The sequence below is a fragment of the Taurulus bubalis genome (genome assembly GCF_910589615.1).
Source record: "Taurulus bubalis genome assembly, chromosome: 17".
Taxonomy (NCBI): domain Eukaryota; kingdom Metazoa; phylum Chordata; class Actinopteri; order Perciformes; family Cottidae; genus Taurulus; species Taurulus bubalis.
The window spans coordinates 23,063,649-23,080,541 of NC_136605.1; the positions used below are offsets into that span (position 1 = coordinate 23,063,649).

Genomic DNA, 16,893 nt, shown 5'->3' on the forward strand with positions numbered 1-16,893 from the left:
GACTCTCCATGAACATGAGGACACAATACAGGTTTGAATTTATTCAGTCATTTTATGTTTCCATGACCTCACGTGGGAGAACGTCCCCATGAACCCACTTCATGTCACTTCACAGGTTTCATGTCATAAATAAAGCACGCCGGTTCATTCTAAAGCATCAGAAGCATAATGTCGCTCATAGAGGCCTGGAATTGTGGATTCTCTTTATTCTGCATATCGTGAGGGCGACTGTGTCTCGGTGGTTAGCATGCCTGTCTTTCAATCAGAGGATCGGTGGTTCGAGCCCCGGCTCCGCTAGTACTTGAGACTCTTAACCCCTTACTGCTCCCCGCTGCTGTGACTACAGTGTATAGAAAAACATGCAAGTCACTTTGGATAAAAGCGTCAGCTAAATGAAATGATATGTAATATAATGTAATGATGTCATGGGCTCTTTCTAATCCTCAATGTGTTGCTCAAACGTTGTGATCAAACCAGGAGCCGTGTTTCAGAGCTCCCTATATTATATCATATATCTGATGCCATAGCTGTTCACAAGTTCCTCAGTCCTGAGCTTGGCCCTCTAGATGGCCCTCTTCAGGTTGGATGAGCTGCACATCCCTAATCCCCTGATGAAGGAACTAAATAAACTTGTTTAGTCCACTTCATATTTCTTTATTGATTGCAGCAACCGTGAAAAAAATGTAGTTACCGTCAGCCTTTGCCCGTCATTGCCACTCCATTTGGGCGGTTGGGTATGGACATCGTGGGCCCTGGAGAGAGGAAACACTTCATGCTGGTGAATGTTGAACATGCTACCAGAGATCCAGAAGTCTTCCCACTTCAAATCATCAAAGCAAAGTCAATCACTCTTTGTTTGGTGCATTTCTTTGCAAAGGTGGGCTTCTCAATACACTTTTAGAGGACTAACTTCATGTCCGGCTACTGAGGGATGTGTACAAACTGCTGGTGATTAAAGGCATCAATACTCAGACTGATGGTTTGACACAGAGGTGAACGCTTCTAATATACGGTCTACAGCTATATATCTATCTAAAAAAAACGATCTCTCTAAAAACTATTTTCCAACCCGACACCTGAACGCATCGCCACCTAAACGTGCGTCCGTGCGTATGACGTCATTTGGTTTTCATCTCGTTCTCCCTTTTGGCTCGGCGATCAGACCAGCTAGCTAGCCGAAAGCTAACTGACGTTGGCCGAGTTTCTTTATATTCCCCCCTCCCACACGGTTCGAAGGACTCCGTTATCACCAGCTCTGTTTTATTGTCTCATTCAACCGGATAGTATTAATCTCCTGACGCCGTTTTCCTCTCCGGTACCGGAGAAAACAGCCGGTACGTAAGAACCACGTTAGCCTGCTAGCTTAAGATGGGGATTGTTCGCTGCTCATCCGCGCGGCTGGGCCTTGTTTTAAACGTGTGGCGTTGCTTTCACCGTGCTGCTTTTTTAACTAAACGAGGTCCAGACACGTTAATCGTATCCAGGGAGTCCTGATGTATTATTAATTGGCTCGTCTCCGCCTCAGTCGTTGTAAATCTGCTGTCTACGTAGCAACAGGCCTTTTCTGGCGCACGTGTTACTGCGCAACAACATTTTATTGTGAATAAAAGGTCAGATTGTGGACGTTTGGTTTGACTTGTCGGGACAGAAACGCTCCCGCTCCATGTTTCATGTGCTTCATACTGCGTGTGAGCAGCTGCGATACGTGGCGAGACACCTGACACCCTTTATTCATTTTAAATTATTATTATTATGCTCTGTGCTGCTGTCTGGCGTTTCTGTTTGTAATATTCCGCCACAGCCTTCCTGTCGGGTCGGCCTGAAGCACCGCCGTGTCCGTGATGTTGAGCCTCCTGGTTAGTTGGTGTCAGCCATCTTAGAATACCAACTCCCAGTGTTGTTAAAATGCTTGAAATGGCAAAACTGCAGAGGCTTTAGCTGATTTTACCGAAATAAATAGTTAAAATACGTCATTTAGCTTTAATGACGAGGATACTGGTTTCCAGTGTTGGAGGGTCCGTTTATTTCTCTTTGTATTCTCAGATCAGATTTGTGTTGGAATAAGATGTTGGATATTGTGTTGTCTGTAAATGATTGTCTCCCAGTTCCGAACCTGTTCATTCATAAAGATGGCTTCCACCCGACAATAACAGGAAGACTAGGAAGTAAATACTGACAGGAAACAGGCACGGAATAATTCTGTTTACAACATTTAATTCATTTGTATTCATAGTTTTCAGAAGGAAGGATTGAGCCTTAACTGCATTATGCTGAATCTAAATTGGACAATCATGGAACTGTTAACAACACATAATACTGTTTTAAAAATGCTGTAATAAATCATTGCTAAAGGAGAAACAACATTGTTCTCACACCCTATGACCCCGTAGTGAAACCTGTATTGTGTGTCTGTTTCTTCTTTTTTACTTTAAACTTCTTTTGGAAAAGCCTGTGTTGTAAATCAGTGTTTTGCTACAAATACAAAACACATCTGGCCGTTGTGCATGAATGCATGTTACAATTGTGTTGCTACTGTGACGTCTATATATAACAAACTAAATGCCATTCCCCGTCTTGTTGTTTCCGGCAGAGCCATGTACAATGGGATTGGCCTGGTGACTCCGCGGGGCAGCGGCACTAACGGCTATGTGCAGCGCAACCTGTCCAGCCTGCGGGTCAAACGGCCGCGGGACGAGCGCGGCGGCGAGCGCGACGAGAAGGACCGCGAGAGGCTGGAGAGCCAGCTCAACCGACAGCCGAACGCCGACATCCTGGAGCACCAACGGAAGAGGCAGCTGGAGGTCAAGTGTGCCGAGCTGCAGGACATGATGGAGGAGCAAGGGTAAGACGAGTGTAGACCAGAAATACCAGTATTTGAAAGGTTGTTGCTGCTTTTCTTTCGGGCAGTGTTAAATAATATGAAACATAATGTAATCCTACTCTCCGGTTGGGTGGTCAGGTATTCAGCTGAGGAAATCGAGGAGAAGGTGAACAGTTTCCGGATGATGCTGCAGGAGAAGGAGGAGCCGGCCGCCGTCACCTCTGACAGACCGACGTGAGTACGACGAGATTTCATCTGGCTCTCCGAAAAGAGAACGATTTTCATAGGATTAAAGCTATGGTTCCTCACTGTTTATCATTACAGTGCTTACAATATTTTTTCATTTCAGAGAACAATAAATACAGGAAACATAACATCATTGTTAAACTCTGCGGGCATGAATTACTCAGAGCACCGTTCATATTGCACGTGATGCTAAGCTGTGCTTTGTTCTCTCAGGGCGACGGAGACTCACGCTCTGGCTGCAGCCAACCAGCAGAAGAACGACCGTCTTCGCGCCGCTTTCGGCATCTCCAGCGACTACGTGGACGGCTCGTCCTTCCACGCCGACCGCAAGGAGCGCGAGAAGGAGAAGAAGGAGCAGGACCGCCTGGAGCGGGAGAGGCAGCAGCAGCAGCAGCAGAAATATACGTAAGTAGCACAAAACACCCACAGATCAAATGAACGGATGTTTTTCTTGATGGACAACGTGACTGGAAAAAAATGGAAATATTTTCCAGCCTTAGAAGACAAAGTAAGCAAACATTCAATATAGAGTGAAAAAGAGATGAGGGTGTGTACCAAAAATCATCTGTTTTTAGGCTGAATGGCGATATGAATATATATTAATACATTAATAATGTCCTCATTTCAGCCCCTGACCTTAAGTCTGTTGCCTTTTCTCTCAGGTTGGTGGAAGATTCAGACAATTCAGATTCTCCTCCCAAGAAGCGCAGTCGGAAGAAGAAAAAGAAAAACAAGAACAGAGACAGGTGAGAGAAGGATCTTCATGAGAGATCTTCTTGGTCCCGATAATGAGGACACGGTCCTTACAGTTTTTTACTTTGTGTTCCTCCCATCAGCAGCTCAGAGAGCCAGTCCCCATCTCCTCGACGAGAGAAGAAGAAATCCAAAAAGAAGAAAAAGAAACGGTATTGTCACTGCATCTTGAGCTTGTGTTTCATTATTTCTCTTGGACTGTGATTATTGACTGGAAATATTGTGTTTCAGTGAGGCGTCGGAAGACGAGGAAGAAGACGACAGGTATGTGTTTTTATACCCGATGGTGTCCTTCACGTCTGTTCTTGTTCTGATACCAAAATAAATAGTAAATGGAACAATTTACTGGAAAGAGACTTAAAGCTGTAGCTCCCAAACTGCTTCTATAAAAGCTAAATAAGTTTCTTGAGTATTGTGTTTATTGGGGAATCGCCAAACCTGCCTCTGTTTTACATTCAGAACAACACACAGGAGGTTGTGTGTAACGTTCTGTCCCTTCTGACCCACTTGAAGCTCTTCAGAGGAGAAGCAGCCGGAGGCCAAGAAGAAAACCAAGAAGAATCAAAGTCCCAGTCCTCCAAAAGCAAAGGCAGTGCGACACAGAAGCGCCTCCTCTGGCTCGGCTCACAGGTATGAGATGATGATGATGATGATGATGATGCACTTCATAGCAGCTATAAACAGTGTTGCCTTCAGAAATATTTGGACTAGTTTGTTTAAACGTCCTGAACTATTTATTGGCCTTAATCTGAATTAGTAATCCATCTTCTCAGTATATGCATGAATGTTTTCCACTGATTCAACAGCCAGTCTCCAGCTCCTCTGAGATCACGTCAACAGGACCAAACTGCAAGGAAAGGGGATGAAGGAAGGAAGGGGAGATCCCCAGAGAGGAGGAGACGAGGATACGAGGAGAGCAGTCCACCTCATCAGGGAGGAGAAGGGGTCAGTAAACACGTCACACTTCTGTTGGATACATTTCCTTAGCTCATCGTATCCCAAACTATCATGAACATAAAATAACACCAACAAATCTTCCCGTGTCTAGAAGAGGCCCCATCTTGAGAGAGAGAAAGAGCGGCCGAGTGGCATGGAGAAGACCTCCAAGAAGAGACATGACTCTTCATCGCCTTCTCCGCCGCCACCGGCAGATAAAAGCAGGGAGAGGGAGAAAGGGAGGCGTTCCAGAAGCAGAGAGATGGAGAAAAGGAGGCGTTCAAAGAGCATGGAAAACGAGAAGGAGAAAGGGAGGCGTTCCAGAAGCAGAGAGGTGGAGAAGAGTAGGCGTTCCAGGAGCGTAGAGAAGGAGAGAGGAAGAAGCCCCCAAAGCAGAGAGATGGAGAGAGGGATCAGAGACAACGAGAGGGAGAGGGGGATCAGAGACAACGAGAGGGAGAGGGGGAGGCGTTCAAGGAGCAGAGAAAACGAGAGGGGGAGGAGCTCCAGGACCAGAGATGTGGAGAAAGGCGGCCTTCCAAAAAGCAGAGATGTGGAGAAAGGGAGGCGTTCGAGAAGCAGAGAAAGAAGGGACAAAGGAAAGGAGAGTGTTCCTCAGAGGACGAAGTGTGACTCCTCTTCATCTCGTTCTCCTTCTCCTCCTCCTCCCAAACAAGACACTAAGAGGGAAAGGAGCAGAGACACTGAGAGGGAAAAAGACAGGAATAAACGGGACAAAAAGATGAGCCACGACTCCTCATCCTCGCCTCCCCCTGTGAAGGAGAGGCCTCGGAGAGAGAGGAGTGGAGAGAGGGAGCGTCGGACTGACAGAGGCCTGGACTCCAGGGCCACCAATGAAATGGACACCAGGAGAGACGCTGGCAAGAGGCAGGAGAAGGAGGCGTCTCCTTTCCAACAGAAAAATGACCGGAGGAGGGATGGAGGACACCCGCCGCCCGCCTCCCGCTCGCCTGTCACCAATGGCCGTCAAAGAGAGAGGGAGGACGAGAGGAGACGAGGAAAAGACAGCGAGGGCACGAGGGAAAAGGACCGGCTTCCCAACAAGCAGCGGGAACAAGAGCGAGAGCGAACTCAAGAAGGCGGCAGGAGGAGCGCGGAGGATGTCCGCTCGGCCGCAGAGAGTCGGAGAGACGGGTCGAGAGGCGCCGAGAAGAGCGTGAGGCCAGAGATGAACGAGAGGCCGGAGAAGACGAGGAGCCCTCCGACCAAGGAGAAGCGAGACGACAAGGAGAAACGGGCTGACAAGAAAAGAGAGAGCAGCAGCAGCAGCAGCAGCAGCAGTGGGAGCAGCAGTGGGAGCAGCAGCAGCGGTAGTGACAGCGATAGCTCCTCGTCCTCCTCTTCGTCCTCCTCTTCATCTTCATCCTCTGAAGATGAGGGCAAGGCGAAGAAGTCTGCGTCAGAAGGGACGGCAAAAAGTAGCCCCTTGAGAAGTGTCCCAGCCGCCATCGGAGCTGCAGTTGAACGGTATTTAGCCAACGGTAGAAAAGAAAGCCCCGCCTCAGCCTCCGAGGGCGACGGGCCTCGCCGAACCCAGAGGGAGAGAGAAGGGGGAGGAGACAAGAGGGAGAAGGAGAGAGAAGGGGGAGGAGACAAGAGGGAGAAGGAGAGAGAAGGGGGAGGAGACAAGAGGGAGAAGGAGAGAGAAGGGGGAGGAGACAAGAGGGAGAAGGAAGGAGCTTCTGCAGAGGGCAAGCTGCCCCAGAAGAAAGGCCAGGAGCGTTACAGCCCCACCCAGATGGACAGCCCCAGTCCTCCTCCGTCACCGTCCCACAGAGCGGACAGCAGGTACTCCCCCGCCGAGGGAGAGAAAACCAAAGTGGAGGCCAAAGTCGTGCAAAGGGAGCAGAGGGACACAGCCAGGAGGCCCGCCGGGTCCGGCGCCAGGCGGTCACGCTCTCCGCCCCCGAAAACTGCCGCCGCCTCCCAAGCACGTCGCACTCCGCCCAGGCAGTACCAGGAACCCCCGCCCCGGTCCAGGAGAGCCTCTCCTCCTCCGGCCTGGTCAGACCGGGACCGGGAGAGGCAGCGGGACAGAGAGAGAGAGAGAGACAGGGAGAGGGAGAGGAACCGAGAGAGAGACCGGGAGCGGGACAGAGAGCGTGAGCGGATCACCAGCAGGGCCCGGTCCAGAAGCCCAAGAAGGCGCAACCGGTCCAGATCTAGAAGTCCGAGGAGGCAAAGCCCCCCCAACAGGTAAGAGGAACTGAGACGGGATGTGATTGTCAGAAATACATTTTAAAGAATCAATAAAAAAACACACAGGCTTGGCGAGGATCGAACTTTATTTGTTGAAATAAAAACACCCCGTTGAAAATAGACACACGGAGAATGACGCCACCGTTGGGCTGTTTGATAGCCACAGAGCGCTAACGCGAGCTAACCAGTAACCAAATCCAAACACGTTTCTGGTGTTAGCCAGTCGTCCCTCATGGATGAGATCCTGTCTCCATACGTACAGCTTTAGGACACACCAGCAGATTCTGTCTTTTTGGGGGTCCCATGCAAAATCTATGCTCCTTTTTTACACACACAAAAATACTTTAATTTAACTTGGCTGCATTGTTAACGTCAAATTGAAATCAAACATGCAAATAATAGCTAATGAACGAATAATGATATCTTTAAAATGAAAACATGTTTTGAATAAATTGTACATTCATCAATATAAATGCCGGGAGGATGGTGGGAAAGAGGGAGTCAGGAGATGTCCCAGAGACGTCGGTACGACACGCTCCATCATGTCGACTGTCTTCATGTCTTCTTGTCTTCCTCCTCAGGTCCCGGCGCTCCCCCTCTCCTCAGCGCCGGAGGAGGAGCAGCCGCTCCCTGTCCAGAGAGCGGGCCAGAGGGCGGGACCAGGAGAGGACCCGGCAGAGGGAGGTGGAACAAGAGAGGGAGAGGGTGAAGGAGCCTCTCGTCCCAAAAGAGGTTCCTCCACCCCACAGGTCCTCCTCTTCCTCCTCATCCTCCTCCGGCTCCTCCTCTTCCTCTTCGTCCTCGCCTTCACCACAGCGAGAGAAGAAAGACACAAAAGCACCGCCGGAGAGGGAGGACGAGAAGAGGGAGGACCGAGAGCAGAAGAGCCGCTCCTCTTCCTCACAGGGTCCTTCCCTCCCGGCCTCCAACGCCCCGGCCTCGGGGAGGAGAGGCTCCCAGTCGGACTCCCGGCGCTGCGACGGTCCCTCCAGAAGGTCTCCTCTTCCTCCTCCTCCTCCTCCTGCGGCCGCCAGCCAACCAGAAGCCAGACCACCTTCTCGCGGTCCGAGCAGGAAGTCGCCGGTGGCGGCCCCTCAGGCGCCTGAGCAGCCGGTCAGGAGCGAGAGCGCTGTGAACGGGAAGGAGGTGAGTGCGAACAAGAAGGCCAACAGGAGCAGCAGCTCCAGCTCCTCGTCCTCCTCCTCGTCCTCTTCCTCCTCTTCGTCGTCCTCTTCAGACAGCTCTGACTCCGAAGGGGAGCAAGGAAAAGGGTAAGCGGGGGAAAGGTGTGCAGCGTGTAACAATAAATGAAAAGGTTGGATGAAGCAGGGGTGCAAACAAACTGTTTGGAATCAATTTGTTTATTTTGGTCGACCCGCTTTGCCCCTGGGGCTTCTGGGTAGTGTTTCCCGTTGTTCCTTACATCCCTAGCATGTGGTCGCCTCTAGACCTGCAGCTGAGCTTTTGCTCTTTTTACTTTTGTAGGAGTAAGATGACTTTATTCTCAGAGTTTTTATCCTCATTCTGAAATCGCTTTGTCACGTTTCAGCCCTGATGAGGTTGAACCTCTGTGATTATTCATACACTTGCTAGTTATTAATAATTCTTCCCGATGTTTTCTTCAACAGGAAGACAGTCAAAGCTCAAAGCTCTCCTTCCTCGTCCTCATCGGAGAATGAAAAGGAAACTAAGAAAAAGAGGTAAGAACTTTGACTGTTCGTGTAGTAGAAAGTACTATTTCCATGTACTGCAGAGGAAAGTACACGTGACCGCCATCTATTGCACTTTAAAGAAACATTTCTTCTTTTCTCTTAACATTGCTGGAGAATAGGGCAAAATGTAAAGCATAGTCTTAAACTGACTACGAAATAATACTCCAGCTGATGCTATTGGGTTTTTTCCCGCAATGATTCCAATATATCGACAACGCCTCCAGAGAATTTCTTCAAATGTGCCACAGAAAACACATTTTTTGGGCCATAGCTCAAGAATTGATTTGCTCTTCATGACTATTTCGTATAAATGATGAAGCGCCGACGTCATGGTCGGCTGTGGGTGTGACCTGCCACTTGACAGACAGGTGGAGGCAAACGGCAGCGAGCGCTGGAGTCCCGTGTAGAACGAAGCGCGGTGCTCAGGCCTGATTGGTCGGTCGTGAATCACAGCTCTGAACGATCCTCTTGTATTTGAGAGGTTTGAGTTTTGCATGATGAACTGTACTTCAGCAAAGTGGAGTTCTCCAGCAGCGTCTTGATGCACCGTTGTTTCCCTCGCAGCCCCGCCATGCCTCAGAGGGTTCCCGCTGATTCGCTGAGAGATTCCCGCTCACTCAGTTATTCTCCTCCGAAGTACATGAGAGAAGCGCCGCCCTCGCCGAGCCGCAGGTCTGTAGGAAGAACAGAGTCGCTGCCCGAGTAGAGCTGCTGCTGCTGCTGCTGCTGCTGCTGCTGCTGCTCGAGTAGAGCTGCTGCTGCTGCTGCTGCTGCTCGAGTAGAGCTGCTGCTGCTGCTGCTGCTGCTGCTCGAGTAGAGCTGCTGCTGCTGCTGCTGCTGCCCGAGTAGAGCTGCTGCTGCTGCTGCTGCTGCTGCTGCTGCTGCTGCTGCTCGAGTAGAGCTGCTGCTGCTGCTGCTGCTGCTCGAGTAGAGCTGCTGCTGCTGCTGCTGCTGCTCGAGTAGAGCTGCTGCTGCTGCTGCTGCTGCTCGAGTAGAGCTGCTGCTGCTGCTGCCCGAGTAGAGCTGCTGCTGCTGCTGCTGCTGCTGCTGCTCGAGTAGAGCTGCTGCTGCTGCTGCTGCTGCTGCTGCTGCCCGAGTAGAGCTGCTGCTGCTGCTGCTGCTGCCCGAGTAGAGCTGCTGCTGCTGCTGCTGCTGCTCGAGTAGAGCTGCTGCTGCTGCTGCCCGAGTAGAGCTGCTGCTGCTGCTCGAGTAGAGCTGCTGCTGCTGCTGCTGCTCGAGTAGAGCTGCTGCTGCTGCTGCTGCTCGAGTAGAGCTGCTGCTGCTGCTGCTCGAGTAGAGCTGCTGCTGCTGCTGCTCGAGTAGAGCTGCTGCTGCTGCTCGAGTAGAGCTGCTGCTGCTGCTGCTCGAGTAGAGCTGCTGCTGCTGCTGCCCGAGTAGATGTGTTCACGGACAGTCGGCATTGTCTGTGTTAATCCTCACAATGTACACGTGTGTATATATATATATATATATATATAGTATATAGAACTGTTCTGAATCAGACTTGGTTCTACCAAACGATATCAACAGATTCTTGACATCTGTTGGGTAGAAGGCAGAAACCATAACTGTAGTTTGTCCGATGAATCCCAGGTGCATGCTGGTCCGGTACCTGCTGCCTCTATATAGAACCTTGGTCCCCACAGCGTTACCTAATTCATAAACAAATGCACAAACCAAAAACTAAGTATACCTACAACAACCAAAAAGAATTAAACTAAACGATAAACTACTAATAGAAAAAGCTAAAAGTCTAACCTAAATAAGCAAGCATGAATAATTAAACCATACTACCTTGTTACTATTGATAACTAAACACTAGCATGTGCATGCGTTGAGAGAACCTGCTGATGACGTCATCCTGTGGCTTGTTTCCCGGCAGCAGACCGTCGCCGAGCCGCTCGTCCAGCAGCAGACGGAGGAAGTGAGCCGGCGACTTGAGGCGCCGCTTCTCCTCCGGTGTCGTCCGCCGGTAACGTGGGCTTCACAGCCAGTCGGTCATTAGAGAACCCGTCTGTGTGTGTGTGTGTGTGTGTGTGTGTGTGTGGGGCTCAGAACCAGAACCCTCACATCCACGGTCCTCCACACCGCGGCTGGCTTGTACATTTCTTTTTATGAGCCGAGTAAGAAAAGTACACATTCACACACGCAAACACAGTTCAATGAAAATGTAACTCCTGCAATGTTCCTCCGTACTTGTACTGTTTGTTGCGTTATACCTGTAGATATGAGCGGGCTGTATTTTGTTTATTATCATGTAACAGATTCAACTTTCCATAAATGTGAGCAGAAACTGATACGTGGTTGATTTCTTTGTTGAAAATGGTTAATAAAAGACAATTGTACATTTTATTTGTGTGGAATTCTTCCAAGTGCTTTTTGTGGGACATAAAACTTCAATAAAAGGTTTGGTGATATTTCTTTCTCATCAACAAATCCATCAAAAAGACCTGAACCAACAATAAATGTGTCCACTCATGTATTGTGTGATCTTCCTCTTCCTCTGTTCCTTCATCGTCATACAAATACTCTCTGGAGCACCAGATGTGGATTAATCCACCGATGAATGCAGTCCCAACTATTTCCTCCTAAAAGCTACAGTGACCAGCTGGAAGTTTTTACATTTGTGTTCTTAAAGAATGTCTTCAGGAGGTTGAGACGACTCACATTGTTGGTTCTGTTCTTATTGGGATTTGTTTGCATGGATGAAAGTAGAACGGTGCTCCAGTCATGCTTCAACCTCTTCCTCCTTTTAGAAGTTGTGTGAACAATTCAATTTAATCCCAAGAATTCAGAATGTGGGTCGAATATTGCCATAGTTTTATTAATTTAATGCTAAAAAAAACCCTTTTTTCTGATTTTCAACAAACTAAAGGACGAGGCTTAAGGTGAAACTCATGTTTAAAAGGTTGCTCCTCTAAATGAGCCATCTTGTTTATAATTACACATTTAAAGCACATTTGAGTCCCTGCGCTGCTGTTAGTCCTCTACGTTCTACAAGGAGTATTTTATTAGTGTGCTTCCCTAAAGCTGTGATGTTAGTTTTGCTGAAGTCAGATTACTCATCGCTGCTGCAATGTTGAAACTGGGATTGCGACATCAGTGAGGCGTGTCTAACGCGCTATCATTGCACATCTTAAGTTGTTTTTGTACTCTGGTGGAAAGATAATATAAAATAAAATAATCCTTTATTAGTCCCACAGCGGTACATTTATTCACCTGTTTTACAGCAGCACAGGGTAAAGTACAAACGAGACATAATATAAAGAAACAAGATAAAAACAAGTTGTAAATAAACTGTAAATAATCCACAACTGAAATATTATACACACACAATAACTAATTTAATAAGAATCCTTTGGATCTTTATCTGTTGTCACTGTGTGTTTAACATGAGGTGGGTTCCTTTATTTATATGGAACCTTGCATAAACCACATGAAGTGTTTAAACAAACTGAAACAGTAGTTTGACCCAGCGGTGTCGGGTTTTCCCACATGACGTGAACGCAGCGTCATATGACGCGCGGCCATCAGCAGGTGTGGTCGGCCGGGAGACGCTGCGACTCAACCGGGACAAAACTCCGTCTGCCGCGGATCTGTAAGCGGGACCCGGGGACCGAGCACCGAGACAGCGGCCGGGGAACCACACAGTAAGTCCGGGGTGTTCACGGCCCGGTTCGGGGTGTTCACGGTTCCGGAAGAGAAGTTCCCGGGCCGGGAGGCCGTCGGGCCCGGAGACATCTCCCGGACTGGAACCGTAAAGTTTAGCAGCCTCTTAGCCTCTTAGCTTCTTAGCTCATCGCAGCAAACACGACTTCTGTCGGTGTGAGTTGTTATGAGTCCTCGCTTCACCGGTTGAAGTCGTCAGCCATGAAGTGAAATCGTATTTTACTTGACTGTCTGTTTCAAACCGCGTAACGTCCCGGTAACCGGAACTGTAGCGGAGACAGTTTACCGTCCACATGTGTCTAACGTGTGCAGAGAGGAGCAGCTGCATGTCTCTACCGGCACATCATGGACACAGACTCGGAGCAGCTCCAGTACCTGAACTGTTGCATCCCATAATAAGTTAATGTCTACTGTTGGTCTCAAACGGCTCTGCTGGCTACAGGAATGCTTTGATTTAACTTATAATAAGTGATAAACGGGCAGACTGTGTAATTTCTACTAAGCCGGGTTGCATGATGACTAATGCACCGTGACACGGTTTAAATGGATTATTAACCAGGTGTTTATTACACAAATCATAATTAAATCAGTTGTAAGTGGTGATAGGTGTTACGCATAAGTACCAGATCCCGTTAATGATCCTACTTCCTGTTTTCATGGAAAAGTGTTCCACGTGACCTGGCCTCAGTTTAACTTCCAGACTCAGCTCGTGCCATGGAGAGGTGACGTCATGGTGCATGGAGAGAGAGAGAGGGTTATATTTAGTGATCAGCTGTTGTTGAAGAGGAGGAGGAAGGTGGGTGAGGAAGAGGAGGAAGAGGAGGAAGAGTACATGCAGCACTCCTTCATTAAACATTAACCATAAAGAAACACTTCCTCCTTCAGATCACATTCATCCTCACATCTGAAGACGTTGTAACTAAAGCTGTACTTTACTGTAGTACAGTACAAGGTGCTTGTACCTCTGAGATGTAGTACAGTACAAGGTGCTTGTACCTCTGAGATGTAGTACAGTACAAGGTACTTGTACCTCTGAGATGTAGTACAGTACAAGGTACTTCATGTATTTAGTTGCTTAACGGGCTGATTCGATGTGTTTCTATTAACTTCTTGTTGTTTTCTCTCGTGGTTCAGAACCTTTTCCTCGCGGATGAAGAAGTGAGACTCTTCATCGCCTCATGAAGCCCAAACATCAGAGGAAGTGAAGCGACGTCCAGAGAGGAAGTTACAGGAGCCTGTGCAGATTTAACGTTGACTGAACTGCAGCGAGAGAGAGGAGCGTCTCCGTTTCTCACTGCTTTGTCTCTATGAATATTCTCTTTTAAATGGCTGCAGCTCATGAGAATAACTGGTGAATGAGTGAATGTTCCTCCCCACCATGAAGCCTGGCGCGTGTGGCCTTCAGGGACTCGATGCTTAGGCTTCTGTGGAGACGCTGCATTCAATGTCCAAAAGGAGAACGGGAGGACTGACGCAGCTGTGAGCGCGTAGGAAATCGATGAGTCGTCACGAGTTGTGAATCCCCTCTGAGCCTCTGGGTGGAACTAAGGAGGAACCGGCCGTGAGCCGAGAGCAGGAACCGGCCGAGGCTCCACCGAGGATGACGTGAAGCTCAAAGGACTAACACTAAACACTACCAGAGGGCAGGAATTCAACTTGGACGTCCTGTGGTTGGCACTGGGAATGCCCTTTGTGCCGCTGTGAGCTCAGAGGTGGGAGGCGGAGGAAAGTGAACACTGGGACGTCGCTCCTCCTATGAAACGGATTCTGCTGGGACATCCAGCACGAGGCCTTCCAGATGGCCGGGAAGGACTACACTCATCTGTTCAAGCTGCTCATCATCGGAGACTCCAGTCAGTGCTCTTTATTCCTCTTAAGGTTCATCTGAGCGGCAGCATGTTGTTTAGGGTTGTTGTGTCGTTCCTATGAAGCTCTAAAATATAAGTTTAACTTGACAATGCTGAGGAAGCGAGTAACTAAAGACGAAGCGTCTCAGTGATGATGCAACCACAGAGGTTCACTTCTATAAGGAAGACATGAGCCGTTAGCTTTAAACTGGCTCACTGTCTTTTATTTATTTTACTGCTACTTTAATACTTGTGGCATCAGAAGAAGAGGTTTCCTCTTTACCTGCAGATCTTCAGCAGCAGCAGCAGGAGTCATGTGTTTTCCTCTGCTCTTGCATTGGAGTAGACTTCATGTGTTTAACAACAAGCTGCAGCTTCATACTGGTTTGTCGAGTCTCCGCTGAACAAGTTGCCACTGGTTCTCTCAGCAGATTATTTTGGGATAGTAGTTTCGTTACAATCACACACTGCGTGTGTTCAACCTTTCCCCTCGTTCTGCTGTTTCACTTCTGTGTTCGATGCGTAACGTGAAGGCGGCCGTCGGCCCGCAGCTCGTTAAGTAGACTGGCTCCTCTGTTCCTGATCGGTCACATTAATCCCTGTCCGTGTGCTTTGATCGTGTCCTGTGATGTGTTTCCTCAGACGTGGGGAAGAGCAGCCTCCTGCTCCGCTTCGCAGACAGCTCCTTCTCCGGTGAGTCACCATCCAGTGACGGGAAACGCCTCGTGGTTATTGGCGGGAAATTAAAAGATCCTCAGTGACACATCAGGTTCCTGTTTGAGGAGAGAAGTGGAAGCTTTCCACCTCCAGGTCGCCTGGTTTCTGTCCCTCAGGGGGAGCAGGGCACTGACCTCCTCAAACATAATGTTTATTATTATTTTATATGTATTTTTTTATACATTTATTTATGTGTATTAATTACTTTATATGTATTAATATATATATATATATATATTTATATATATATTTATAAAAATATATGTATATAATAAATATATATATTTATAAAAAATATATATTTATAAATATTTTTTAAATATATATATATATATATATATATATATATATATATATATATATTTTTTTATTAATATTTTTATAAAAATGTATATATATATTTTTATTAATATTTTTATAAAAATGTATATATATATTTTTATATATATATATATATATATATATTTTTATTAATATTTTTATAAAAATGTATATATATATTTTTATAAATATATATATATATATTTTTATTAATATTTTTATAAAAATGTATATATATATTTTTATAAATATATATTTTCTTATAAATATATATATATATATTTTATAAAAATGTTTTTATGTATGTGTGTCACTCAGGAGAACTTGCCACATTCACCATTATTCTAGTTTAGACTTTTCTCTCGGGCACAGAGTAGGATTGGTCCAGGCCGGTTGTAGGAGTCATGTGACTCAGATGTCGTTCGGGGGGTCAGTCACATGTTCGGTGTCTCCTGCAGGCAGCTACATCACCACCATCGGGGTCGACTTTAAGATCCGAACGGTGGACATCGATGGAGAGCGGGTCAAGCTGCAGATCTGGGACACGGCGGGTCAGGAGCGGTTCAGAACCATCACGTCCACGTAAAGACCCTCACCAGACCCGGTTCTGTGTTCCTCCTGCCGGGTTCAGGGCCTTCAGCTTCCTCTGCTTGTGTCCAGGTACTACCGGAACACCCACGGGGTCATCATCGTGTACGACGTGACCAACCCAGAGTCCTTTGTGAACGTGAAGAGGTGGTTGAACGAGATCTCCCAGAACTGTGACAACGTCTGCAAGATCCTGGGTGAGTCGGCCCCGTCGACGAGAGATGCCTGTTCTGTACCGTGACATCGCCACCGGCTAATGGTTTAAACCTCACACACACACACACACACACACACACACACACACACACACCTCCTCTTGCTATGCAGGTGGAACGCTACATGCTCATGTCGTACTTAAGTATAAATAGTTCATAGTTCGTATGTTAGTTTGCGATTTCGGCCAAAGTTCCTGTTGCTGAAGTAAAAAGGTCCTGGTCATGTTCCTGCTGATGAAAGAGACTTCCTGTGTGTTCTGTAATAGTTTCTAAAATCTGAGATTAAAATGCAATTTAATGATTTCAATGACAAAGTATAAAAGTCTGACCGTTTTCAACACTTTTTGGAGTGGAGGTCTGCACACTGAATACTTCTTAGAACGTTAAAGTCATCCGATAATAAAAAGGCACCAGAAGAGTAGAGATAGAGATGATTTATTTTCTCTCTCAGTGGGGAACAAAAATGACGACCCTGCCAGGAAACGGGTGGATACCCAGGATGCAGTGCGCTTTGGGGAGTCGATGGGGGTCCGGGTGTTCGAGACCAGTGCCAAAGAGAACATCAACGTAGAAGAGGTAACTTTTCATATTTCATATTTATGTAAAACGTTGTTGATCATTTTTACAGCACAAACGCAGTGGGAGAAATAATTATTTATTTCAACACAATAACCTTATTTTTATAAAAATCGGTGGGTGAATCGGGCCCTGAGTGTCGTCTTGTGGCTTTGTTCAGATGTTCATGGCCTTCACACACATGGTGCTCCGGGCCAAGAAGCAGAGCCAGAACCGAGCGGAGAGGGAGCGCGAGCGCGAGAAGGACACGGTCAACATCAACGCCCAGAGAG

The 16,893-nt window shown here is 47.6% G+C and overlaps 2 protein-coding genes across 4 annotated transcripts in view; both read left to right on the top strand.

The window, feature by feature from the left end:
- Positions 1-1,172: 1,172 nt before the first annotated feature.
- Positions 1,173-11,038, top strand: srrm2 (serine/arginine repetitive matrix 2). Of its 3 annotated transcripts, none has more exons than XM_079232824.1 (14): positions 1,173-1,334; positions 2,591-2,842; positions 2,960-3,055; positions 3,281-3,472; positions 3,730-3,813; positions 3,904-3,972; positions 4,052-4,084; positions 4,334-4,450; positions 4,627-4,765; positions 4,869-6,973; positions 7,558-8,247; positions 8,605-8,676; positions 9,253-9,360; positions 10,571-11,038. In XM_079232824.1, the coding sequence occupies exons 2-14, from the start codon at positions 2,595-2,597 to the stop codon at positions 10,614-10,616; spliced, it is 3,999 nt and encodes a 1,332-aa protein (XP_079088950.1). In that variant the 5' UTR covers positions 1,173-1,334; positions 2,591-2,594; the 3' UTR covers positions 10,617-11,038. The 3 variants fall into 3 exon arrangements, with proteins under 3 accessions (XP_079088950.1, XP_079088951.1, XP_079088952.1); XM_079232825.1 differs by having other exon boundaries at positions 10,574-11,038; XM_079232826.1 differs by having other exon boundaries at positions 3,907-3,972.
- Positions 11,039-12,227: 1,189 nt separating this feature from the next.
- Positions 12,228-16,893, top strand: part of LOC306750054 (ras-related protein Rab-35) — a 5,636-nt gene continuing 970 nt past the window's right edge. The window contains exons 1-7 of the mRNA XM_079233439.1: positions 12,228-12,338; positions 13,492-14,210; positions 14,847-14,897; positions 15,701-15,824; positions 15,903-16,027; positions 16,497-16,621; positions 16,782-16,893. The exon at positions 16,782-16,893 is cut by the window's right edge and continues 970 nt beyond it. Coding sequence (XP_079089565.1) covers positions 14,156-14,210; positions 14,847-14,897; positions 15,701-15,824; positions 15,903-16,027; positions 16,497-16,621; positions 16,782-16,893 — 592 coding nt within the window. The 5' untranslated portion in view covers positions 12,228-12,338; positions 13,492-14,155. The remainder of the gene's footprint in view (positions 12,339-13,491; positions 14,211-14,846; positions 14,898-15,700; positions 15,825-15,902; positions 16,028-16,496; positions 16,622-16,781) is intronic.